Source organism: Rhinopithecus bieti, unplaced genomic scaffold (assembly GCF_001698545.2).
Source record: "Rhinopithecus bieti isolate Rb0 unplaced genomic scaffold, ASM169854v2 scaffold_33066, whole genome shotgun sequence".
In the NCBI taxonomy this organism is placed as follows: domain Eukaryota; kingdom Metazoa; phylum Chordata; class Mammalia; order Primates; family Cercopithecidae; genus Rhinopithecus; species Rhinopithecus bieti.
This window is the reverse complement of record NW_016814098.1, coordinates 1,434,763-1,461,736: the sequence shown is the minus strand read 5'-3', so window position 1 is coordinate 1,461,736 and position 26,974 is coordinate 1,434,763. Positions and strand designations below refer to the sequence as shown.

The 26,974-nt window shown below is 54.4% G+C and overlaps 1 protein-coding gene across 3 annotated transcripts in view; it reads right to left on the bottom strand.

The window, feature by feature from the left end:
* Nucleotides 1-4,999: 4,999 nt before the first annotated feature.
* The window catches only part of GRK5 (G protein-coupled receptor kinase 5), a 261,434-nt gene continuing 239,459 nt past the window's right edge, over nt 5,000-26,974 (bottom strand). For all 3 annotated transcript variants that reach the window (XM_017849762.1, XM_017849761.1, XM_017849760.1), the window contains 7 exons: nt 25,039-25,076; nt 22,679-22,768; nt 20,985-21,193; nt 16,422-16,559; nt 12,015-12,152; nt 11,546-11,677; nt 5,000-9,840 (listed from right to left, as the gene is read on the bottom strand). In XM_017849762.1, coding sequence (XP_017705251.1) covers nt 9,742-9,840; nt 11,546-11,677; nt 12,015-12,152; nt 16,422-16,559; nt 20,985-21,193; nt 22,679-22,768; nt 25,039-25,076 — 844 coding nt within the window. In that variant the 3' untranslated portion in view covers nt 5,000-9,741. The remainder of the gene's footprint in view (nt 9,841-11,545; nt 11,678-12,014; nt 12,153-16,421; nt 16,560-20,984; nt 21,194-22,678; nt 22,769-25,038; nt 25,077-26,974) is intronic.

The window sequence follows — 26,974 nt, the reverse complement described above, 5'->3', positions numbered from 1 at the left end:
TATTTTTAGTAGAGATGGGTTTTCACCATGTTGGTGAGGCTGGTCTCGAACTCCTAACCTTGTGATCCGCCTGTCTGGGCCTCCCAAAGTGCTGGGATTGCAGCGTGAGCCACTGCGCCCGGCCAAAATGGCAATTCTATATCAAAAAGAAAATAAAAGGGAGGCAAAGTGGGAGGCAAAGACAGAATGAGCTGCAGACTGAATGAAGTCTGGCAGACTGTTGGAACTGGGAGGAACCTCCCCCATCATCCAAGTCCAGTACTCCTCCATCTCCTGTGGCCAGGAAATAGTCCTGAACACTCACGGGGAGCCAATGGTGTCTCAAGGAGCCAAAGTTCTCATGGATGCCTATTTTATAAAGAGAAAGCTTATTTTGGGATGGATTAAAAGGCTTTTCTTCTTTGATGTTATTTTATTTTTTATTTTTTTCTTACATTGAAAAATCTTTGCTCTTAATTACATTAACAGAATTACATGTTTTGCCCTATAATATATATTAGTTGAGGAATAATAACATCGATGTTATTACTGACAATGTGTTTACTGAAAATGGCTTAAGACTTTTTTGGCAGCTCTTTTTGTCTTTAGGGCAGACATAGAGGGAACCTACAGTCACATTTCAGTGCCTTAAAGTCACTTGGGGATGGTCTCTGTGTGATTATACCACCACCTGCATATGAACAGATTTGTTTGTTCCATTTGTCTTTTGGTTTATAGGGGCTGCTATAAAAACTTTTTAGTTTTGTTTTACAATTATCAAAAACATTTACATATGACAGTATTGAATTTTATTTGAGCCCAGTGCTCCTGGAAAACAGTGAAGGTTAAAGGAATTCCCCTTGCCAGGTGCCATGGCTCAATCTGTAATCTCAGCACTTTGGGAGACTGAGGCAGGAGGATCCCTTGAGGCCAGGAGTTCAAGACCAGCTTGGGTAAGATAATGAGATCCCAGTTCTGCAAAAATCTTTAAAAAGTTAGCCGGGTGTGGTTGGACACAGCTGTAATCCTAGCTACTCTGGAGGCTGAAGTGGAAGGATTGCTTGAGCCCAGGGGTTAGAGGCTGCAGTGAGCCATGATTGCACCACTGCACCCCAGCCTGGGTGACAGAGTAAGACCCTGTCTCATAAAGCAAAACAAAACAACAACAAAAAGCCAAAACAAGAGATTATCCTCACACTTTTGTTGTCCAGGAAAACAACATGCTGCAAAAAACCACCTTTCCCCATATGACTTTGCATTAGTCTGTTCTCATGCTGTTAATAAAGACATACCCAAGACTGGGTAATTTATAAAGGAAAGAGGTTCAATGGACTCACAGTTCCACATGGCTGGGGAGGCCTCACAATCATGGTGGAAGGCAAAGGAAGAGCAAAGGCACGTCTTACATGGTGGCAGGCAAGGGAGAGTGTGTGCAGGGGAACTCCCCTTTATAAAACCATCAGATCTCATGAGACTTATTCACTATCATGAGAACAGCATGGGAAAGACCTGTCCCCATGATTCAATTACCTCCCACTGGGTCCCTCCCACAACATGTGGGAATTATGGGAATTACTATTTGAGATTTGGGTGGGGACATAGCCAACCACATCAGACTTCCATAAGGCCCAGGGATGTCCCCCTTATTTATCTATGAAAGGCCAGTCACAGACCCTCCAAATTTCCATTCTTTGCCTCATAAATGATTAGCGGAATGGCCTGTTCCCACTGATCCATGGAAACAAAATGCTTGCTAGCCAGACTTAGGTAAGTTTCACTCCTTCCTCCTGGACCCTAAACTTTGACCAACTCTCAGCCTGAGCCTGCAGGCAGCCCCTCCAGAGCAGAGACCGCCTCAGGGTGACATTTTCTGATCTATTTATCTGATCATATCACCCTTGCATCCCACTTGCCACACCTGGCTCTTTCTAGCCTTGTTCTCTCTACAAAAGAGATCATCTTTCCACCTAACCCTCAAGACCCTTGCAGATGGCATGGTAAAGCCTCCTCCATTTTACAGTGGTCTCCATCCCAGCCCCTGTTGCAGTAGCCACTTTCCTCCCTTGCAAAAATCTTTCAAATAGGTCTCTCCCCACTGGGTCTGGATTTGTGTTTTGACACGTGCTTGCAAAGTCAAATCTATAAGACAAGGCACATTTCTGAGCAGACGGGCTTTTATATCTATCTCCCACTCTCCTACCCTGGTGGCTTCCTTCTCCCTATAGGAAAATTTTTTCCTTTTCTTGGTTTATCTCTTCATTAAAAATACAACAGTAGGATTCTATGTCGTATCCTCTTTCCTTTTGTTTAAGAACAGTGGTAGCCAATTGTACCCACCTGCTTCCATTTGCAGGTAAGAGCCTCGCCCTTTTCAGCCCTCTGTGACTCTGAAAAGCCGTCAGCAAGGAGACCAGCGGCTGCTTTGCCCTAAGGGTTCTCGATGAGATGAAAGTGCTCTGTAAACCAGTGGGCCTCAAACTGGAGTGTGCACCTGTCATCTGGGGGTCCTGTTCATAGATCCTACCCAGACTCCTAACTCAATAGGCTTGGTGCAGGGAGCAGGAATCTGGATCTCTCAGAAGTTCACAGGGCTGCTGCTGCTGCTGCTGCCTGTAGGGGTGAGGGTGTCAGACTTTGAAAACTACTGGTATCAGCTCCCCTCAAGGGCTGGGCAAATGTTGGTGAGTATTAATAAAACTTCTGTACCACAGAATGCAGGACCTGGTTTGACTATAGACCCAGCCTGCCATTCCGTTTGGGCTTTTTTTCTTTTTTTCTTTTTTTTGGGGGGGACAAAGTCTCACTCTGTCCCCCAGGCTGGAATGCAGTGATGCAATCTCAGATCACTGCAACCTCCGCCTCCCGGGTTCAAAGGATTCTCCTGCCTCAGCTTCCCGAGTAGCTGGGATTACAGGTGCATATCACCACACCCAGCTAATTTTTGTAGTTTTAGTAGAGTCGGGATTCCACTATGTTGGCCAGGCTGGTCCCGAACTCCTGACCTCAGGTGATCTGCCCACCTTGGCCTCCCAAAGTGCTGGGATTAGGCATGAGAAACGGTGCCTGACCAGGTTTGGGGCTTTCTAAGGCCTCTCTACTCAAAGTGTTGTCTGAGGACCAGTGGCTTCACCCAGGAGTACTTAGAAGTGCAGACTGTCCCCTACCCCAGAACCGCCAAATCAGATTCTAGTTTATCAAGATGCCAAGTGAGTCAGAACTCCTCAAGCGTGAAAGGTGCTGCCTTCTGCACCTTCTGGTTTACCTGCCAGTAGTTGATGCCTCTAGAGTGCAAACTCTAGAACTCACCCCATGGCCTGCTGAATGGGTTTTTCCTGCTTTTTCCCCCAAGACAGTTAAGCCAAGTCCCCATGAAAACTGGCCCATGCCTGGGCAATGTTTGGCTTGGCGAACTTCTGGGCAAAGTGGTACCAGGAGCCCTGCCATGCTGTGGTTCAAGGGTCTATTCCCAGGGCCCCAGTTCTCCCTCCTCTTCACGGTCTCTGGGGATGGCAGGTGGATCCCAACGGCCTTAAGGACCATCTCCCAGAGGGCTTCTGGCCTGGAGCTCTCTGGGGCCTGGGGATGATGGCTTTGAGCCTTTCCTGAAAATGAGTTAGATGGAGGTTCTTTTGGTCCCCTCACCAAATCCACGGTTGTCTGGTGTGGACAGGATGGGCATGGGCCTGAAAGGTGTGGAGGTGAGAGGTGGGTGCTCCTCCTGCCCAGCCCACTCCATCTGCCTGGGAAGGGGCCAAAGCTGCTGGGCAGGGCAGTGTAAATGGTGAGTGGGGGCTGGAGTCATGCGGCTGGAGTTTCTCCCGCTGACACCCTGCCTGTCCCAGGGGAGATGGCAGCTTCTGTCTGCCTGGAGGCTGGCTTGGGCAGTGGAGGTTCTGGAGTGGTGAAAGCCCCAGAGACACAGCTGGGCCCTGCGGGGAGATCCTCCCCGTCCCTGTTCTGAGATCAGAGCATTTCCTGCTCCACCACTGTCTTCTGCCCTTGAAGGCTTCCCACATGGTTGGCAAATCCTCGGCCATGAGTTCCCTCCATTCTTCTATCCTGGGAGAGCCCCTTCCTCATCCCTCCCTCACTGCCAGCCGGCCCCTCTTTCTCTCTGTACAGTTCCACAGGGTCCCCCAGTAAGCAGATTCTTCCCCAGGCTCCAGGCCTGGCTGGAGTGTGGCTCCAGGCAGGGCTGGGTGTGAATGAGTGTGAGGTCAAGGCCAGGCCTCTGCTCAAAGCCAAGGCCTCTGTGCTAGGTGGCACACGAGTTCCCACTGAATCCTCCAGCAGCCCCATCACTGAGGTGTGATCCCATTTACAGATGAAGACACCGAGGCTCAGAGTGGCCTGTTTACGGTGATATCATCAGTAGGGTGTCGGCTGAGTCCAAGCCCTGCTCATTCTATTTATTGTTGTTTTTTATTTTTACCTTTATTTTAAACATGAACATCTCAGAGTAAGCCCTGCTCATTCTAACAGCTAAGGCGAGCAGGTAGAGGGAGACAGAAGAGGTCTTGGGTCCCAGATCGGGAATCCCTGTTCCGAAGTGCAAGGGCCACTGTGCCTCACTGGCTGCCCCATGTGCCAGCCTGTGCCTGGCATGGTGAAGCCTGGACAGCCACAATGGCTCCCTCTGCCTGCCTCTTCTGTATAAAACCGGGTGGTGGGACCTACAAACGTGCCGTTTGGTGTCATGGTGCTGGCACTGACTCGAACCCTTGTCGCCCAGCTCCTCCTCGGTGCCAAGTGGCCAGAGCACTTCTAGAACCATTTGCTGGGCTTGAGATCAGAAGCCAATGGCTTGGTAAGAATTCAGGTTTTCTTGGGCCCTGCCCACTGGAGCTGGGCCATCTGTGGGTAGTTTAGGGGGTGGTCGGTGTGGGGTCCGGATTTGGGTGGGTTCCACTGTCAACCTTAGGAAAGGGTTAACCCAAAGGCCACAGGTATCTTGGGGACAGCTGTCGTATGCAGAAGAAACAGAACAAGAGCTCAGCAGCAGGAGAGAGATGCTATTTCAATTAAGGAATTTATTTCTCTTTTAAAAACAACAAGAGCGGTTCCATCTAGATCCAGCGGCACTGTGACATGGTAGACGGAACACACAGAGTGAGAGCAGTGGGAGAATGGAAGCCGCTGCCTTCAGGAGTGACCGCCACCATGGAAGTTTCCATTCATTAATGTCCAAATCTCCCTGAAAAAATTAGAAAGTTTTGGATGCTAGAAGGATTATTATTATTTAACAACACCAACAGCCACTAAACTCTTCTAATTGAGAACACTTGCTTAGGGACTGTTACAAAAATGACTTCTTGATGGACTGGGGAAAGACATCTAGATTCCACTTCGGGGGAAGTGTCTTTCTCTGCCGGGGAGAGCTGGCTTTTCAAATGTTTTCAATCACTGTCTCTGGCACAAGCCTTTACGTTTAGGTGAGACACCCCCGGCCTGTGCAGGGTCTGACTTGCACACGCTGAGCTTCAACAGCTGGGTGGTGGTGGGGGGAGGGCAGGTGCAGAAGGGGTCTCTGGGAGAGGAGCCTTTGCGATCATGGTCTATTGTGATCAGGAAGATGGAAGCTCTCTGTGTTCGTAATTCACACAGCGATGTCACTTCCAAATGCACAAATTCTTCATACTCACTATCTTTCCACAGCCAGGGCTAAACAGTTCGAAGATCCCATCTCAGAGTGTTGGATTATGAAAGCAGGAGACCACCTCTTGGAAATACAGGTATTCAGAAGGATGTGCATGCACACCAGGGGACCCCAGAGGACAGCAGAGTGTCACTCAGGCGTTTCCTCTTCTTCTCAGAGATTTCCGATTATCCAGGAAGCCACCGTCCCCTCTGGCAAGGCCTGGGATGCCAGGCTCAAGGAGGTTGCAGTGCCCCCTCCGTTTTGAGGGTAGCGGCTCAGTGGGGAAGTCGATGGGTAGCTGGAACTGACAACCGAGCCTTTGGGGAAAGGACAGAGTGTGGAGGAAGAGGAGGGATTTCTACAGTGGGGCCAGGCTCCCAGGAGAGGCATGGAGATTTCCCAGCTTCGGGAAGGGAAGGCCTTGGTATCCCCAGGGGCTCACCTGGGCTCTGATCCTACGATGCTGTCAATGCAAAGGCTGTGTGTGTCCCCAGGACTCCCCACCACGATTTGTCTCGGCAGCCGCTTGCCGATGTGTGTATGACCCAGGCCGCACAGCTGTGTCTGTGGGGCAGGCCAGGCCTCCCCGCTCCCGCCCCTCCGAGCAATGCCTTTCAGGAAGCCTCCTGTGGCTGCGCAGGACACAGCAGCAGCGAGCAGCCCTGGAGCCCTGGGTTCCTGGCCAAGGAAGAGGCGAGAATGGGCTGCTGTGGGGTGCGAGTGCATCCTCCGCAAGGCAGGGACTGGGTCTTCTTGCTATTCTGGGTGCTATTCTGGGTGGTATTCTGGGTGCCCCCAAGGGACTCAATAAACACTTGTAGGTCATCATGGTGACCACGGCAGAGGCCGCCTCTGTCCACCAGGGACAGCAGCTCATCTCCTGAAATGCAGATGCAGAGACGCTTCTAAGAGACCCCATGTCTCACCTCGAAGGCACGAAGTCAGTGAACATCTGGTGAAAACAATGTCATGCCTGGAGCAAGCAAGGCTCTTCGGTGAAGAGCTCAAATGCATTCAAGAGAGTTAAATCCGTTCACTGTCCAAATATGCCTTATCCTGGACAGGTGGATGCGCGGAAGATGTTTGCTTTTAATTTTAAAATACCTTTTCAAAAAATGACCGCTATAGGCCAGGGACAGTGGCTCACACCTATAATCTCAGCACTCTGGGAGGTTGAGGCAGGATAATAGCTTGGGTCCAGGAGTTCGAGGCCAGTCTGGGCAACATGGTAAGACCCCCGTCTCTACAAAAAAATTTAAAAAATTAGGCTGAGTATGGTGGTGCACGCCTATGGTCCCCGCTACCTAGGAGGCTGAGGCAGGAGGACAGCTTGGGCCCAGGAGTTCAAGGCTGCAGTGAGCCAGGATCATGCCACTGCACTTCAGCCTAGGCAACACAATAAGCTCTTGTCTCAAAAAAAAAAAAAAAAGTGGCTATAGAAAACAAGGTTAGAGGAGGGGAAGGGACAGGACTGGGGACTCAATAGGGAGAAGGGCACTGGTCTAAAGACTTCCTTTCTCTTGCCACAAAGCAATGCATGAGCCAGAAGGAATAGGAGGCTTTAATAGGCCAAGTGACTCTGCCCCCATCTCCTCTGGGCACTCAGGAAGGGCTGGTGGTGAACATGATGGAAGACTGAAGTTATCATAGAACCCACGCACAGGTCTTGTGATAGTACCACCAGAGCTCTCGTGACCTAGAAACATGGCAGCCACACTTCTGTCATCTTTCTTGCTCCTTGGGGATTCTCTACTGCAAACGGACAGGGCACTGGTTTTCAGGAATAAAAAGAGGCTGCTTTCCAACACCAAGAATCCATTTGGTAAGGACTGAGCTGCTATGAACTGGGTAAGAGGAACCAACCTCCTGGATGGGTGGCTGGGGTGGTGGCTTGGGTTGGTGACCGTCCTAGGACGACGGTCCTTCTTTTCATCAAAAAAGGAAGTTCAGCAAGAGCTTGAGGATCTTAAAATACCGTTCAAAGAGCTTTCCACTTCCTTGGAAAACTTGGATATGGCTGTATTTGTTTTGTATTCAGCCCAAGAAAGGTAATGGAAGGAGCCTCATAAAACCAGAGCTGGTCTTGAACAAAAAAATACTGCATTAAAAAGATCTGAGGGAAGCCCAGCTACTTCTTCTCCCCCATTTCTTTGTAAAAGGACCTCAAAATGATCGGTGCCACAGGCCAGGACTCTGTCAGCAGCACGGCCAGGACCCAGGGGTAGAGGCCGGGGGGAAGGCATGGAAACCGGGCCTCGCGGCTGGTGAGCTCACGACTGTCCTCCCCATGACTCATGCTCCAATGCTGCCTGCGTCACCCAGAAAAATGTGTTTGGGACGATCACCCTCAAAGCCCCGCTGACGGCCACCGCAGGGGTGCTCACACTCCAGGGGTGCTCACACTCCAGGGGTGCTCACACTCCAGGGGTGCTCACACTCCAGGGTCATCAGAGTGATCTGGTGAGCTTTTACAAGATGCAGGTTCCTAGGCACCACTCCCAGGCATTCCCATTCTGTGGTTTGGGGTGGAGCCTGTGAGTCCGCACTTTGACAGGGGGTGCAGGTGCAGCCAGGGCAGGGTCCGCATGGTGAGAGACCCTGGCAGCTGCTGGGTGGCAGAGTCAGATACCAGGGACTCAGCCAGGCAGGGGACAGTGAGATCAAATGTTCACCCTGTCCTGGACGGGAGGTGGGAGCAGACTGGCCCCTGGTCACTTCATGGAGGCAGTAGGAGGTGGCCAGCTGCTCCCTGGGGATGGACAGCCCTGCTACAAGGGTCTAGGGGCTGCCTTCAGAGTCCCCTGGGCTGGTAAAGCCACCAAGTCCTCTGGGTGCTCCTGCCTGAAACTCTGAAGTGTCCGATAGATCTTGCCTCTGCCCCACCTTCCTGGGTGACTTTGTCTTGAGCTCTCTGGTGGCCCGGTCTCTCCTTGGGCCTCTCGTTTGCCCGGAGAGACTGCCCCATCCGTGCCACAGGGGCCAGCACATTGGTGGGGCTGTGAAGGTCTCGAAACCCTGTGAACGTTTCAGGGACACGCCAGGTCCCTGGGCCAGCCTCCCTCCCCGCTACAGACTCAGCGGTGCTCCGTTAGGATGAGTGCACGGACTCACCTCCTGATGCTCCCACGGGCCCTGAGGCTTTGGGACACTTGGGGTTTCCTGACGAATCTTTATGATCCTATGCTTCTGTTAAAAATAGAACAAAAATCCCCCAATGCAAGCCTCTTGAAAACAACTGGCTTTAGCAGTCAGGACCTGCTTAGGAGGAAAGAGGCCCATCGCCCCCCTGGCTGTAAACATCTGGATCTGCGTGCCAGCTGCTTCCGGAAGGAAGAACAGACAGAGGTGGGTGCAACGGTGGCTTGGCGTACCCCTTGAGGAGAAGGGCTCAGCCCAGACGACTCCGAGGGCCCCAGGAGAGGACATTCTGGCTGGGAGGGAGAAGTCCCACGTGTGTCTGGAACATTTAATTCAGATCGTTCCAAGCCGACAGAAGGGTGATACCAATGTGAGGAAATGGCTCCAGGGATAGATGTGGGTAAATACAAGCAATCCTTTAAAGGTGAAGTGTGAATCACTTTCTACATTTAATAAAGACATTTTCTCATTTGAGGCTCTGGAAGTCTTGAGTCACATTTTTTTTTTTTTTTTTTGGTAAACCCCTCCCCGCTAAAATGCCTCGGAACACATGGCTTAACAGTGGCTGCACAGAAAATATACACCCTCAAAGTCTCACTTTCTTTAAATACAAATATACAAAATGTAAACTGAGACAGTAGAGAAATTTACAAAACTTTTCTTTAAAAATCATAAAGACAAAATTCAGTTCTAGTTATGACGCTATTAAAATACGTGCAAGTTGTCGTATCCAATTGGATTTCTATTGCAATGTTCACCAAAGACAAATCCAATCCACCCCGGCTGGGGCCGCCTCGGAAAACAGACCTGAGTGGAAATTTCTTTGAGAAACCTCGAGGTTCTACGTCGACGGGATGGACGGCCTCCTTCCCCAGCTCCTGGGGGGCTCCCCTGGCAGCCCCACCAGAGCAGAAGCTCCAGCACTTCCACTTCTAAGGAGAAGGTCTGGGCTGGCTCCACTGTGGACTTCAAGGCCAGAGCCGAAACTAGCTGCTTCCGGTGGAGTTCGAGCTGACGTGGTTTGAGTTTATGTGGTGATTAAAATTGGTCTTGGAGCTGGGCGAACTCTTGGAATTGTTCTGATGCTGGGGTTGGGGTTGGGGGAGACGGGATGGAGAGAACAGAAGTCAGTCCTGGGAGCCCTGGGGAGGGGCAGGGGCTGCCCCCACCAGCTCTAACCCTTGCTTTTCATGGCCTTTGGAAGTCTCCCCTCAGAGCCAGGTGCAAGGGCCGCCCCTGGAGGCACAGGGCTTTATCTGGTAAATGGGAAGAGCCAAGGAATTAACAGAACCTCCAATCAGGGTGGAGGCGGCCCCCCCATAATATCCACCTTGCTTAAGCCTGCAGGCCTAGGGTTACACTGCCTGGGCTGGAATTCTCAGTCTGCCTCTCCCTCGCAGAGTGGCCTTGGGCATGCAATTCCATCTCCCAGTTTCCTCTCCTGTAACACAGGAGAAGAGCAGCTTCCGCAAAGGGTGGCTGGGAGGATACAATGGGGCCTCGTATGCAAAGGGCTCTAGCGAGGGCCCACCTGGGAAAGATGCGTGGTCGTTCCCATTCCTCGGGCCCTCCCTCTGCATCCCGTGTGTGATGGGCCCTTCATGTTGCAGAGGGGAGGAGGAGGGAGGCAAGGAACATTTACTTCACAGGTGCTGATGCCCACACCGCGCTAAGGGCCGCCACCCATGGCTCTAGGCAGCAGGCATTTCTATCCTGATGTTTCAGGCAGGCAAACTGAGGCGGGAGAGGTTCCGTAAGTTTCCACATAACCAAGAAGTGTCAGGGCTGAGTTTGAACCCGGGTCTGTGAGACTACATGGTAATTTCTCTTTCTAGGACCCAGGGTGTTCTCAGCGTGCCCGACCGTGAAGGGAGGGAGAGGTCATTCTTTCTAGAACTTCCATTTTACTTGATGGAAGCATTGAAGTGTTATATTTTTATATTATCACTGGCCTAGTGTGCCTATCCTGGAGCTGGCTCTTTGGCGAAGGGAGGAAGGAGCAGAACCAGGTGGGGGAACCTCCGAGGCTCCAGGATGGGTACACTGGGCCACAGCTTCCTCAAGGGCCAGGCCAAGATGGGGTGTATGGTGGCCCCCTTCATGGTGTGGGGTGAGGTGGGGGCCCTTCCCCGGCATTTCCTCCACTGGCTCACACCAGCCCTTACCCAGGGCCAGGCTCTGACTCGTTTCCCAACAGCCCTGTCTCCTCTGGCTGCCAGCTGGAGGGCACAGCACTGGATGGGGGCCATCCCAGAAGCTGGAAAGTTCTGCGGGGTCAGCTTCTACCCCCAGTTCTCCCTGAGCTTATGATGTTCAGTCTTTACATGACTGAGGCTTCATAAGGACCAGAGAGGGCAGCGGTTCTCAACCAGGGGTGACTGTGCCCCCAAGGACATTCAGCAATGTCTGGCGCTTTTATGGGCTGTCATGACTGGGGAATGGGGTGTTGCTGCATCTGGTGGGTGGAGGCCAAGCTTGCTGCCTCAAATCTTGTGATGCACAGGACAGCCCCGTGACAAGGAATTAACTGGCCCCAGGTGCCAATAGTGTCAAGGTGGAGAAACCCAGAGGGAGGGTGAATTTAGGCTGGCTCTGCCCTTCTGCCGTGGGGATCCCATCAGCTGCAGTGGGTGTCAGGGGCCTCAGACATATCAGTTACCCCCCAGGCTGCTACTGCCCCAGACTCCCGAGCCCTCCGAGGGTCTCTCCTGTGGGTCTTCTGGTTTCCCATGGAAGTGAGCCAGGGGTCTCGGGGCTGACGCCGGGACTCGCCAGGCACAGGTGTCTCACCTGACGCTTGAAGATTCTCTGGAGCAGCCCTTTCTTTGGCGGTTCCGGAGGGTGATTTCTGTTCAGATCTGGCGAGAGGGTACCATGAGGTCCAAACACGTTCAGCTCCTTAAAGCATTCTGTTTCTATCATCTGGAGGGGCCGTGAGAAAACCACAGGCCGTCACCCGGGGTGGTCAGGAAGCCCAGCAGCAGAGCCACTGCGGCTGACCCCTCCCCTGGCCTCACCTGCCCATGAGCCACAACCCTTCCAGGTCTCAGGGGCTGGGCGAGGCTCCCCCTCAATGACTGGCCCGTGGTGGCCACAGCTCCCTGCCTGGCCACTGACAGCTTTTATGTGCTGCCTTCATGGAGAAAACAGAAACCACACGCTCATCCTCCTGCCGCCAAACTCATATTCCTGACGCCTCCTTCCCCTCGTCAGTCCCTCCCTCCCAACCAGTGCCAAGCAAGTGGCCTACCCCGCTCACCTCATTTTGCCATGGGATGGACACACAGCCCGTGGAGAACTTGGAGTAGAAGTCGTCATCTGTGTGGTCCAGATTGACGCCCTTCACAGTGGAGAACTGCTCGATGTCCAGCACGTCCTTACAGTACACAGCGCGGGGCTGCCAGGGGCACAGGGCTGGTCACACATGTGTCCTGCCTGCGGCTCCAGTGGCCCCAAGCCTAGGCCTTGGGGCTTTAACGGGGGAGCAGAGGGGAGTCTGCCCAGGACCCACCCCCAGAACTGCTGCGGGTGGTGGCTGGAGGGCGTGTGGCTCGGGGCAGGTGAGTCCAGGGGAGGGGTTGGCCCCAGTGGCTTGGCTGGGCTTCCTGTCCACCTCGGATGATGGCCTGTGGTTGCGTTTTGCAGGACCCCTCCAGGTGAGAGTGCCGCCCTCCCTCAGATCCATGAAAGGGACCCTGGCAGGGGTGACACAAGAGCTCGGGGCACCTGGGTACCCAGTCCAGGGCTCCTTTTGCCATCGCTCCCTTACCAGTACGGGACAGACATGGGCTGCAGTCCTAGCAGTGGGGCTTATGAACTCTGGGGAAGTCTCATATGCCCTGAGGCCTGTGTCCTGTTTCCTTACTGGCAAAATGGGGACAACGAGGTCCCTCGCTGCGGTTGCTGTCAGTGCTGGCCACCGAGCCTGGCGCCCGTAACTGGGAGCTGATATTATTATTGTACCAGGGCATATCTTTTACCTTACTCATCCCTCAACTGTGCACTGGGGGCCTGCTCTATGCCAGGGCAGAGATGAACCTGGGTGGACCTTGCCCTCTAAGAGTTCAAGGTTGGTGTGGGGAGGCTTCCCAGAGGCTCTGGAGATGAGGCCTTTACACAGACGGCCCCAGGTGGGGTGCCAAGGGATCCCTAGACCTGGTGACACATCTGTCACCGGAGGGTAGAGGCTACCTCCTGCTCACAGTCTCCTGACATGTGGCTAATTCGAAGGCTGTGAATCAGTGCACCAGCTCAGTGAGGGTTCCGCCATGCCAGGAAGGTTCTAGCAATGGTCTCAGGGCTCGGCACTTTCTGGGACTCTCCCCTCCGGTCTGCTCTGGTCTCCAGCTCAAGGCTCGAGGCCATGCTGTCCCCAGCAGAGCAAACCATGGGCCCAAGTGCATGTGGGTGGAAGCAGGGGTGGGGGCAGGGGTGTCCGGGTGCTGAGCTGCCACCCTTCTCTCGTTCCCAAAGCCCGGGGTGCACGCCACAGTGGAACTCAGCGGACTTTTAGCTGGAAGCAGGACCACATCATTCACGCGGCCAGCGCAGAATGAAAACGCAGGGCCCATGTTGCACATTTAGAATTTTAAGATGGCAACAGAGGGCACGGAGCCAGGTGTGGGGCCAGGGTGCCCTAGGGGGTGCCCAGGTCAAGCTCACGAAACTGGCCCTGGGTGGCTTGCAGAGGAATGTTAAGAAATGAGCGTATTTTAAAAATCTGTAATGGAACAGGAAGTTATCTTGCACACCCAAACCCCTCTTTCATGGCTATTATTTCCTTGCAAAGGTTTCCTTTTAAAATACGTTGATTTTATTTTAAAAGTGTCAACGGAAGTGAAAAGATGATGTCACTAACAGCGCTTGTGGTTTAGGAACGTGGCAGCAGCCCTGACAGTGGTGTGGGGACAATTGTGGAGGCTGGTGGGGATGACCATTGGGGGCTGGCAGGGACGACTGTGGGGGGCTGGCATGTAGCCTGGGGAGGGCCAGTGGGGAAAAGGCAAAGTCCCCAGCTCACAGTGACTTCACACTCCAGGGCCTGCAGCCTTTGCTCACCTGAGGACTCAGATGCCAGGAATAGGGGCCCTGGGCCAGAGGGTACACCGTGGGGGGAGGAGGGCACTGGCGGGCTGCTCTGTGCACCTTGTCAGGCTGTGCGCCTTGTGGGGCTCTGCTACCTCATCCTCCTAATGCCCTGATTCGAGATGGCCAGCGTCACTCCCAGAGTGACCAACTGTCCCTGTGTCCTGAGGACACAGGACTTTCAGTGCTAAAAGCAGGACAGTCCCAGGCAAAGCAGGACAGTCAGTCGCCCTGATCCTCAGAGCCGCCTCCTTCCACACGCTGCTTCTGGGGCCCAGAGCACTCTTCTCCAGCCGTGCCTGGGTGCACGCACGGAGGCTCTGTTACTCTCCAATCTTCCTTAAGGCTACCTGTTCTCTTCTCTTGTGACTCATATTTCTACTTGTATTTAAGGGGTTTTGCTGACAACCCTCCTCCTTTTCAGACTGGAAGTTCCATGTAGGAAACAACCAACCGTTTTGTGCGCCGTGGGATCTCCCTTGGGGCCTGGCATGGGACCTGGAGTGTGCTGGAAGGTAGAGAAATAGTTCCAATGCCATGACTAATCTCAGCCCATCACCATAGCAACAGGTAGCCCAGAGGCCACAAGGATGGCCACCCGGGTTCCAAACCTTTGCCACACCCCCAATCTGGGCGCCCGCATCCTCTCCAATTTCGGACATCAGCCCAGTGGCACAACCATGATGTTCATGCAGTCATGCTATGTGGTTTCCTGGAATAAACAAGGAGTGGCCACTCCCAAAGCCCTTGACACTGAAAACAAACAATAAATAAACAACACACCCCCTGCGCGTGGCACTTCTCCTAATAGTGACTCTCAACCCTGGCTGCACACTAGAATCAGCAGGGGAGGTTTCAGAACTCCCAAAGCCGAAGTCTTACCCCAGCCTCCCTGGGCGCTGGGTCCAAGGCGAGTGTTGCTCATGCTCCCCCCGTGGTTCCCCAGGCAGCCAGGGTCGAGAGCAATGCTGTGATTACCATTCTCCCCCTGCCTGCTCAAGCTCATCTGGAGATTGAGTTTGCAGCATTCAGTGACTTTCGCTATTTTTTTTTGAGATGGAGTCTCGCTCTATTGCCCAGGCTGGAGTGCAGTGGTACAATCTCAGCTCACTGCAACCTCTGCCTCCTGGGTTCAAGCGATTCTCCTGCCTCAGCTTCCCGAGTAGCTGGGATTATATGTGCGTGCCACCACGCCCGGTTAATTTTCGTATTTTAGTAGAGATGGGGTTTCACCATGTTGGTCAGGCTGGTCTCGAACTCCTAACCTCAGGTCATCCGACTGCCTCAACCTTCCCAAGTGCTGGGATTACAGGCATGAGCCACCATGCCTGGCCCTACTCTTTACATTCTCAGTGGCCCCCGTGTTTCTCCAAAAAGCATTCCCTGATTACCCATCACACCCCCCCTGGCCGGACAGGGGCTGTGGTGTGGTTGCCATGGATACTGATCTGCACCCAGCAGCTTCCCAAGCCCGCTGCTGTCCCAGAAGACCAGGGGAACCCCACCTACAGGGAGTGCCAGAGTTCCAAGGACGGTCCCCACCCGTCTCCACTCAGCGCGGTACTGGTAAGTGATAACCACTGGTTCTGCGGGAGGGGGATGCAGAGGCCCTGATTTGTAGCATTTGCAAATTGCTGCTGTGCAGATGCCACCACTGGGATCTACTGTAAGCTGCCGACGCAAAGCCACTGGACACGGAATTGGGAAGAGATGTGCATATGAGCTCTCCAGAGATGCGGTAATTCGCCTGCAGCACACCACTGCTCCCATGGCCTCCACAGCCCCGGCCCAGCCCCCACTGCCAGCAAGGGGTCATCTGTGGGAGCGTGGCAGGAGCTGAGACACAGCAGGCCTTCCTGGCTTCTGACTCCCTGACTTCACACAGAGCAGGCCCCGAATTCACAGCTCGTATCCCACACAGATTACCCAGCCTCTGCCTGGTCTGCCTCTCTTGGGCCTCTGATCCAGCTGAGAGCTCATGATTTATTGACCGTGCGGGGGACTTTCAAGGACAGTTCTACCTCAGCTGGAATCTTGCCTCACACACCGACTGGTGGACCTGGGGACCTCCTGGGAAGACACGACTCCTTGCAATGTAAGCTGCTGGGGGAGGGGCCTCTTTTGTTCCTGCCTGGCCCAGAACCTGGCGTCTGCAGTAGGTGCTCAACACATGCACGCTGAACTGAACGTGGTGGCCCTCAATGCTCTTGGAAGCATTCCCCGTTCAGTTCTCATTTCACCCTCAAATCTCCCAGGCAGGCGGGAGGCGTGAGTGTTACTGGCTTCATTGGTCAGGGAGGAAACGAATGCTTAGAAGGAATCTGTCCCGGACTCCCAGACCCGGGAAAGTGCCCAAGTCTTTGGAAGCCAGTGTGGGCTCCCCAGCCCATGCCTCTTCTGCACTGCCTGGCGTGAAGTTCATCTGCAGCTTAGGCAAGGAGTGGCTGGGAGGGGACTCTTTGGTCCCCACAAAGACACGATGTGCCCCACACTCTACACCAGCTCACTGTGAAGCAGCATTGGGGGGCAGCCCTGGGTACCCTGCGAAGGGAGCTGCTGGGGGCTGGGGGGTGCTACTCACGTCTGGAACGAAGGGAGGGTCCAACATCCCGGCTTCTAAGCGCTTGAAGTTCATGTTCCTGAAGAAGGGGTGTCTCTTGACCTCTGCAGCCCCCTCCTCCTGGCAGCCCAGCCTCTGCTTTGCATCTTTGGTGAGCAGCTGAAACAGAGAGAGCCCCATGAAGCCACTGGGCCTCTCCTCCTGCCTGAACCTCCTGCCTCCACAGTGTCTGTGCCATGCACAGGCACCCAAGACATGCTGCCCCATCCTGCAAAGGTCTCGCTTCAGGGCTGCCTCTGAGTCTTGGCATGCATCTGTGCTCACACCTTCACAGCCTGACTAGATGCCTGATGGGCCAGGGGAGCAGGAATCTTGTGTTTCTCCCAGGACTACAGACCTCGTTCCTGGGTTATGGTGGGCACTCATTAATGGGTGTCGAGTCAATGTCACCTCTTCTGTGTAGGGTAAGCAACGAAAGGCAAGGACTGCGTCGATAGCTCTCTTTTGTTCACATACTCGGCTAATTTGCAGACTTGCACCTCCTGGGTGCGAGCCCCTTCCTGGCAGAGAGAAGACACGGCCGAGGGACTTGGCCTCTAGGAGTGCTCAGACTCATGGGGGGCTAATCATGCTCAGAGGACACATCAAGGTGATACAGATCGGGCACCCCGGGGCCAGGAGGCATGGCTGGCTGCCAGCTGGAGGTCAGGGAGCTGCATGGGGAAGGGGTATTTGAGTTGAGTCTTGTAGGACAGATAGGCTTTCAAGATGTGGGTATGGGGAGGGGTACACAGGTAGAAGGAACTGCGCCAGCAAAGCAGAGTGGCAGGGCGTGCAGGGTGTCTGGGGAATATCCAAAACACGTCTGACTTAGAGAGCAGGGGGAGGGTGCGGAGATGGGCCAGGGGAGGGGCTGGTCGGGGAGATGATGGCGGATCAGAGACCGGCCAGGGAGAGGGGCGGGTCGGGGGAGATGATGGAGGATCCTGAAGGCCGGGTCAGGTGGTAGGATTTTCATCGGGAGGTAGAAGGAGCCAGCGATGGCTGAGGTAGGGGAGTGTCTTCATCAGAACCAAGAGGCAGGAGGGTTACCAGGAGAGGAAGAGGCTTTGGGAGCAGACACCTGGGTGAGATGGGATGTGGCTATGAATGAGGCCAGAGGGCTGGACCCATGCAGGGGGCCTCAGCTGGCCGTGGCCGGCCACATGACTGCAGGGCCCCGGCCCCTGACCCGCACTCCCAGCGCCCCAGCCTTGTGATTCTCTCTTCTCCTCTGCCCCACTGAGTGCTGCACCTGTATGCAGTTGGTGTCTACTAAATGTCTGCTTTGTGGCTAAAATCTGGAGGAGCAGCCTGCATGGGGGGAGGGGCGCAGCCTTGTTTTTCCCAGTGCCCCGTGCGCTTTGCTCATATTCATCCCACGTACACTTCCTGCCGGCTGCTGTGGGGCAGGCGCTGCGCTGGCTGGGGATGCTGGGGAGAGTGAGTAGCCAGATCGGCCTCCTGGGTCTCAGGGTCTGGAGGGGGCTGCCCCCCAAACAAAGGAATCGAAGGTGGTATCAGGGCCGGCACCAGGTTCCACCCTTGAAAGGACTAAGCAGAGAGCTCAGTCGCTCACAGCGTCACCCTCTAATGCCCCCATGGGCCACCAGGCTGGCAGCTCAGGGTCTGGTGCTCATGCCTCTGTTTCTCTCTCTGGGGGGTTCACTGTTTAACAAAGCTCAAGCATTGGGCTGGGCTGGGCCCAGGTGCTGCACTGTTCTAAGTAGTCCCTCAGAGGCAAGTCTCCTTCTGCAGAGGCTGCAGTGGCTGGCCAGGAAGGTGGCACAAACGAGGGCGAGAAAGGCGAGGGGTGGGCTAGGTGAGCCGGGCCAGGCTATGTGTCAGCTCCTGCCAGGTGGGACGGCAACCAGGGCCTGAGGCTTCTGCTTTTCAAGAGAAGCCAGAAAATCCAGGTTATTATATGAAATCTCCACATTTTTAAATCTTGGCAATGAACCTACCATTTACTTCTTTTGAAACACCCTGTGCAGGCTGAACCAAACACCCACCTACATGTTGCCGTTTGAAACCCTGGCATCCGGTCAATGGTTTGCAGCCATGTCGTCAGGTAAGGAGTTTGCAACCATGCTATCAGGTGGACACCAGGAGAAGTAAGAGGAAGAGAAGGTGTGAGCTGGGATGGGTGGGGCAGGCAGAGTGGGCTTCCTGGAAGAGGAGTACAGATGGGCTGGAAGGACAAGTGAGACCAAGATGGCTGAAGGGCAAGAGGGAGCTGGAGGGGGACTAAGGCCCAGTGCTGGGACTGAGCGGAGGCTTGGGGAAGATGGAGGCTGAGGTCTGGGCCCATGGACTGGGCTCAGGGGAAAAAGAAGTGAGATGTGTGAATTTCTGGGCTCCAGAGGAGGGGGAGCGGCTTCTGTGGCTGCTAAGGTAGAATGGGGGACAGACCTGGGGGCCAGAGACCAGCTTCCTTGCTGATTGTGGAGGGGCCCTTTTGGGTAGGCTGGGCAGGAGCCACCAGAGCCTAGAAATAGCCCTGTGAACCCGGGGCCTGTGAGCTCTCCTGGCAAGTCAGGCTCTGCAGTGTCCTGAGCTGCCGCCAGCTGGAGGGGACAAGGTAGGTCTGGATGCCAGAGATGCTGCAGTCAAGGGCATGAAGGAGGCCTAAGACCAGACTCCCAAGACCCAAGATCATTTGTAAGGGAAGCCGCAGCAAGCCCAGAGGCTTCCAGAGGACAGTGGTTTTGTACCCACCAGACAGGTCCTCTGGGAGCAGCAGGCTTTCTCTCAGTGTCCACCAGGGGGCAGCAGAGGGACAGCAGCGCCCTGGTCCAGGGTGCCGCAGGAGATCCCAGCTCCAAAGCCAGGGCCAAGGTGGGTGACTGGGGTCCGGGGGTGAGACTGGGGCCCTTTCCACCTCGTCATCCTCTTAGTATGTCCCATATCCCTGCTGAGATCTCTCAAGACCTGCTTCTCTGATTGCCTGGCCTTGACCTGGGACATTTGGTGATGCTCTGCCCACGGCTGTCTGACCCTGTCTTCTTTCCCTTGTCTAGTTTTGTCGCACCTGACAGATATCTCCCAATGAGACAGCCAAGTATGGCTCGCACCCACGTTTCCATGTACTCGACCAGTGGTGCACTGCTCCTCTGGTTCCCCCACCCTAGCCCTGGCTGCGATGACGATGTGGCTTTCCCTGAGGCCCCAGCTCACAGCGGGCCAACAGCTATGGGGTTAGGGTATGGGTCTGCTGTACACACAGGCCTTCTTCCCACAGCTCTGTGATGTGAGGATGAGGCTGGTGATAGGAAGGGGCCGAGCAGAGGTGTTTGGCTGCAGGAGAGGGGCCTCTGGGGTGAGGAGCTGAGCCAGACCCTCCTGGGGCCGCTCGCAGCACAGCCTCAGGTCTTCCTGAGCAGAAGCACTGCAACTTTTAATCAACTCCCGGGCCTGCTGCTTCCTAAACTCTGGGAGTTGCCTGGGTTGTCAACGCACACGCTGAACCTGCCCCAAAGTCCCTGCAGATGTAGAGGGGTAGGAAGTGTGGTTCCCCCCTCCCAGACCCGGCCTGCCCATCTGTGGCTCCGGGTACATGGGGCTCCAGGGAAAGAAGAGGAAGTCTGGCTGGCAAGTGTGGAGCTGGGTGCTCTGGCCCTTCCTGTCCCTGTAAGGGTGGCATTAGAGGGCAGCTGCTTGCAGTGGGTGTGCCAGCACAGCTGTGCTGGGGACCATGAGGAGGAGGGCCCCAAGGGGGCACGGCTGGACTTGGGGGCTGAGAGCCAGGCAGGAGCAGGAAGTAGCCATCTCCCCAAAAAGCCACTAGTCCTGGTTCCCAGGAAAGGGCCTGAGGGCCGGTGTCGGGGGGCCCAGGGGCAGGGCGGGCACGGGCAGACTCCACTCCCATATCCCCCACTTCCAATGGCTCCTGTCACTCCTTTATCTGGCTTCCAGTCCCCACATCTGGCCCCACCCACCCAGCTTGTGTAATCATCACTCCCACCATGCCCTGCCTTTGAGTGGGTCAGACCTCACTATTTCTAGACCCTGCCACGCAGGAGCCAGGCTGGCGTGACCAGCAGTCCATCTAGTGGTGGAAAACTTTGTTATAAGATGTTTAAAGACTGAAATCATCACCCCTACCCCCTGCAGCTCTTCGTCTTAAACCAACACCTTGGGATCCAGAGGTGGAGGGAGCAGGAGGCCCAAGGGCAGGGGCAGGGGCTTGACTCAAGGTTGCTTTGTGTCTAGAGCACCAGCTCAGACCACCGCTTCTCCGCCCTGTGCAGACCCCCACAGGCTGGATGTGAGGGTGTTCCACACTATTCCCCTCACCCCCCTTCCCTTGCTTCCTGGGTGTCCCTGCCCCACCCAGACTTTCTCCTGGAAGCCTCCACTGACCACCCCAGTCCGCAGCAAGGAGTGCCCTCAGCTCTAGCTTGGTGGGCTGTACCCCCCACCACACCCTAGCATGCTCAGATCCCTGTCCCTTCAGCCTGTTTGCTGTTTTGGGGACAGACTGGGGCCAGGCCCAGGGAGGGGAGCCCCCAGCTTGAGGGTGGCATCTGGCCACCAGGAACTCACCATCTTGCAGATGGACTCGGCCTCCTTGGAGAACTTGCGGGAGTACACCTCTTCGGTCTCCAGGACCCGGCGGTCCACCTCCTCCCGCTTCACCTTCTCCTTGCGGCCACGGAATGGCGACTGGCCCTCGATCATCTCATAGATGAGGCAGCCCAGGCCCCAGTAGTCGGGGCTCAGGCCGTACCTCTGGTTGTTCAGGACCTCTGGAGCTGGGGGCAGAGGAGAGGAGAGAGGAGTGAGGAGTGGGGAGACAGCTGGTGGCGCTGTTCACAGAAGGCCTGGAGGTTCATGGCTGGGACAGTGGCTGCCACCAACTCCTACCCCGCCAACTGTGGTGAAACCACCTTCTCCAGGGAGCCTGCCCTGATGACTCTCCTCTGTGCCCGCGAAGGACTCTGACTGTAGCTTTAGGACTCTGGCCACTGTGGATGGGGGTGTCCTGCACTCTTGATGTCCCCTCGCCTAGAACATGAGCTACTTTAGTCACTACTGTAACACGTATGACACCTGGCACAGAGCAGGTGCCATTGGTATATTCACTTCAATGAATAAAGGTGTATCTACCCAAATTAAAGATGATCTTAAATTTATCTGTAATTCAAACCATCTCTTGCTATGTCTTGTCTACCACTTTGATAAAGCGAATTACAGATTCACCATAGAAATACAAAAAAGATAGTTCTGCATCATCAGCACGTATGTCTGGAGGGAAACGCATCCACACACGTGCTGGTTTGCACACAAAAGCCTGGGCAGACAGATGCATGGAACACCCTGCAAAAGGAGACCCAGGCAAATGCACACACAGGTAGGCAGATCTGTCATCCACCCATCCATCATCTATCCCATCCGTCCGTCCATCCATCCATCCATCCATCCACCCGCCTACATCCCTATCATTCGTCAATCAGCATTCACGTGGGCACACACACACTCACATACACACAGACACACACCCCACAGGTTGCCAAATGTCATACAATCTGAAAAGGGCCCTCTAGCACAAAGTACACCTCCCATGCAGCTGCTGTTGGCACCAGCCTGACCAGAGGATGGCAGCGTGCCTGGTCCTCGGAGCTCTCTGGGGCCCCTGCCTCTCAGGGGAAGGAGGGTAGGCATGTGAAATGCACAGGAGGAAGCCCAGGGCGTGCCCCAAATTGGATGGGGGATTCTAGGGCACAGGACTTAACTCTAGGTCTCTTCCCTGCAACCCCCAGGACTCTGGTCTCAGAGCAGACTAAGGAAAGGCGTCAGGAACCCAAGGCTGCTCTCTGCTGGAATCATGCTTGGTGACGCAGCAGCTGTGCGCGCCTCTCATTTGGGGGCTCTTCTGAATCACCTCCTTCCTCTCAAGGGTCTCTCCTCCTAGACCTCTGCTTCAATGTGGCCTCCCCTAGCAGCGCTGTGTGCGAGGCCCCGACCCCTAAGAGTGGCTTGGCTTTGGACACAGGTGGGGCTGGGACCTGGGAGTGCAGAGAGCTCAGAGCAGTCATCACATCTGGGGCCTCTGTGCTCCCCCTCCCTGTGGCTAAGGCCGCCCCTAGCAGCCCCGCAGAGACTGTGACTCTGCGTGTGACCAGCAGTGCACAGAGGCAAGCGGCTCTGCGGGCAGGCTCTGGGGGCTCAGCTGGCAGTGAGCAGGGGCGGCCCCAGTGGGTATCGGGGTGCGTTGACAGAGGCAGCCCAGCACTCACCCATGTAGCCAACGGTGCCCACCCGGCCGCGGATCAGGTCTCCGTCGGGGATCTTCACAGCCAAGCCCAGGTCTGAGATCCTAATGTGGCCTGAGGGGGACAGCAGGGTCAGTGCGTTCCCGGGACAGCAGCGTGGGCGCCGGGCCTTGCTGTGCGCCCGTGGGCAAGGCACATGGGCTCTCGGCACTCTCATCTGTCCAGGGACAACAGGGACCCCAATCTGCCATCTCAGGGTGACCACAAGCCCCTCGGGAGAGTGCAGGTGTGGAGGACACAGGAAAACGCCCACTCTTCAGGAGTGGAACATAAAGATGCAATAGGACGCCTGGACCCGGCTGGACGTTGACCGACCCGCCTAGTCAAAGGCCGAACGGGCTTCTTGGAAGGCTGAGGTCACAGAGAATCTTGGCTTGTTCTGGGATTACTTCATGGGAAAAATGTGAGGTCCTTTTGGCATTCTGCAACAATTTGCTTAAGGGGAAAAATTTATAAAACAATTTGGGAAGCAGCTCCCAGGCCTGTCTTGCTGGTCTCCGGAGGTTGGTTGTTTTTCACTTTAGAGAAATGAGAAGGGAAAATGTCTGGTCTGACCCGGCAGAGCCTGGAGATGAATCTGAGCTCACAGCCCAGCACTGACCCCGAGAGCGGGAGACGCCGAGCTGAGCTCCACTTCGGCCTTTGTCCCTCCCACGGCCCACCTGGGCAGGGTCACAGCCACAACTTACCCCCGCAGGAAGGAGCACATCCCCTTCCCTTCCCTGCCTACAGGCAGCAGGGCCCCATCCCCACCCCTCCAGCCTAGATGTCAGCAAGGGCCAGTGTTGAGACCCCATCAGGCTGTAGCTGCATGGACTCCCTGGCTCGGTGGGGGCTGATAGTCGGGACAGCAGAAGAGCAGTGTGGGCTTTGTTCTGAGACCAAGGGAGGCACTGGGCTCATCCAGAGACAGCGGCAGGCCTGGGCCCTCTGACCGCCCCTCCACAGGGCAGTAGCCCATGCAGACCTGTCTTCAGGTCATCAGCGACCTAGTTTCTCCCCTCCCTCTACTGGGGACTGCCAGGGTGTGGGGCCTGCTGGCAAAAGACCCAGTTTCTGCCCTCGGCTCCCCACTGATGCTGCTGGGTGACTCTGGCAGGATGGCTCCCCTGAGGCTCAGTTTTGTCATCTGTAAAATGGGCACAGAGATGCTGTCTTGACCTCTGTGCAGGTGGGAAGATCTAGTCAGATCAAAGGTGTGGAAATCACCCAGGCACAGTGGCTCACGCCTGTAATCCAGCACTTAGGGAGGCTGAGGCGGGCAGATCATTTGAGGTCAGGAGTTTGAGACCAGCCTGGTCAACATGGCAAAACCCCCTTTCTACTAAAAATATAAAAATTAGCCGGGCATGGTGGCACATGCCTGTAATCCCAGCTACTTGGGAGACTGAGGCAGCAGACTAGCTTGAACTGGGGAGGTGGAGGTTGCACTGCGTTGAGATCACGCCATTGCACTCCAGCCTGAGCAACAAGAGTAAAACTACATCTCAAAAATAATAATAATAATAATAATAATAATAATAATAATAATACAAAAACTAGCCAGGTGTGGTCGTGCATGCCTGTAATCCCAGCTACTTGGGAGGCTGAGGCAAGAGAATCACTTGAACCTGGGAGGCAGAGGTTGCAGTGAGCTGAGGTCATGCCATTGCACTCCAGCCTAAGCAACAGAGTGAGACTCTGTCTCAAAAAAAAAAAAAAAAAAAAAGGTGTAGGAACTATTTTCCAGGTGTGAGGCTACACAGCTATGAAGGTTACTGTGGTTGTTCTTGCTATTCAGTGTCCACAGCCAAGAGAAAATAATGATGGTAATGCACAAGCATAATGCCTAAAACATTCACAGCTGGCTAGACTGACAAGCAACTCCCTCTCAAGCTGTCGTGTAGGAGCCTTGCCACAACCCTCTTCCCTCTGGGTGGGCAGGGCAGGGCAGGACGCTTTGTTTCCATTTCGCAAACAAGATGAAAGGTGGAGAACTTAGTGGAAGTTAAGTATTTGCCCAGTGTCTCTGAAATTCTGGACTCCTTGCTCAGTGTGCTGTAGAGACTGCGCCCGGCCAGAAGTTATTTTAACACTTAGAGCCTTATGATCAAAGGGAATTAAAAAAACTCTGAATTTCTATGTCTCTCTGAACACTGCCTGTTCACCAAGCAGGAGCTCTGTCCATGCTCACAGCTTTCTCTCTTCTCCAGGTACCCAGCACTGAGCAGTGGGAGTGGGGCCTGTGGTCAGTCTCCCCAGCTCTCTCTGAGAATCCCTGGGAGGCCCTTTGCTTTCTCTGGGTTGCGATGCTTGCCTCAGCTATCGAGTAGGAAAAGACTTACCATAATCATCTAACAGGATGTTTTCAGGTTTCAGATCTCTGAAAGGAAAAACAAGCATCAGAGTGTGGGCATTCTGGGCAGGTAGGATGCACTGGCACCTGGCTGACCCCTCAGGCTAACCAGGCCTAAGTGGCCACAGGGTGTTTCCTTCCCACCTTGTGGCTCAGGCTGTCTGGTCTGAGTCAAAATGATCTTCAGCTCATTTCTCTCCTTCCAGTAATTTAAAGCAACACTGCTGTTTACCACAGGCATTTTCCAACTCTGGAGGGTGACTGGGAAAGTTAGGAAAAGGCCAGTCATGGCCCCTGTTCACACATCAATGACTCTAGGGCTGAGGATACTTCTGGTGGGGTAACAGAGCCCCTCCAAGGCTGGCAAGACCCTGCAGGTCTCAGGAAGCCCTGAAGGCAGAACAGGGCCTGGAGTGAAGGGAGCTGCACAATTGGGAAGAGAGGATCGAAGGGGAGAAGGTGGGGTACAGGAAAAGACCCCTTTGGGATGGGGCCTGCAGGAGACTGGCACATTCCCCAACTCCAGCTACACTACAGCGCTGGAGAAAGCACAGCCATAGGGCACGGTGTAGGTGTGGCTGCCTTATCCTGTCCCTAATGTCTCTTCTCTTGATGATGGAATCTTGCTCACAAGAAGGGGAGCCTCTGCATTCCCAGGATGAGGGGAGAGCCAGCAGAGGAGCTGGTTTTATAGGAAAAAGTCTTCTCTATGGGTAAAAGAACAGCCAACAGGAGTGTGTGCAACTCATTAAGCCATGGGGCAAACACTACACAGGATCTGGATGGAGGCTCCAGTTCTCAACCACTCAGCTTTGTTTATTTAACTGAGGGCAGCTGTCCTCAAGCAGAGTGGTTAATGTACCCAAATCCAGCCAGTGAGCCTCATCAAATGATAATTGGTGTTTGTATATCCTTATTTATCACAAAATACTTTTGTTGCTGTTGTTATTTGAACGGCATTCTTTTGATGTGTTAACGATTCCAAATAAGGGCAGGAGCCATCATCTCAACAAGCCGGCTGCCACCAGGCTAGCATGGCAGCTCACTAGTGGGCACTGGTCAGAACTGAGCCCAGAGAGAGGCCGTGGCAAGTGGTCACAGTCAGGGAGGAGGCACTGTGGTTCTTTTTGCCCCTGGAAGAAGAGAAGCTGGAACTTGGAGGGCTTTCTTTTTTCTTTTAAATAAAAGGCAATCAAGTAGAGAATTCTTTGTCCAACCCTTAGGGAAAATTTTCCGACTCTTCACTTGAATGAAAACAAAATAGAAACATAAATGGGGGGATGGTATGGGGGGAAGGGCATGTCATCAAGACCATTCTTTCTTGTTTTCAAAACCTTCCTGGTCCCAAGATGAGCTCCATTGTAAAGGTCTTCAGACTGGGCTGTGTGTTGGGGTCTGCCAGAATCAAGCAGGAGGTTCCCTCCTGTCTGAAGTTTTAGGGGTTTGGATTTCTTTGCATCAGGATGCTCTGTCCTGGCATCTTTTGGGATCTCCCTCCCACCTCCCCCTTCTCAATAACTCTTCTCCCAAGTTACAGAAGAAAAGCAGCTTCCTCCCCTCCCGAGTATGACTATAGTGACCCACTCCAGATGTCAAAACCCCCAGTTCCAAAGGACTGATTAGAAATGAGATCTACTTGGCTGGGCGCAGTGGCTCATGCCTGTAATTCCAGCACTTTGGGAGGCCAAGGAGGGTGGATCGCGAGGTCAGGAGATCGAGACCATCCTGGCTAACATGGTGAAATCCCGTCTCTACTAAAAATACAAACAATTAGCTGGGCATGGTGGTGGGCACCTGTAGTCCCAGCTACTCGGGAGGCTGAGGCAGGAGAATGGCGTGAACCCAGGAGGCAGAGCTTGCAGTGAGATCGCACCACTGCACTCCAGCCTGGGTGACAGAGCAAGACTCCATCTCAAAAAAAAAAA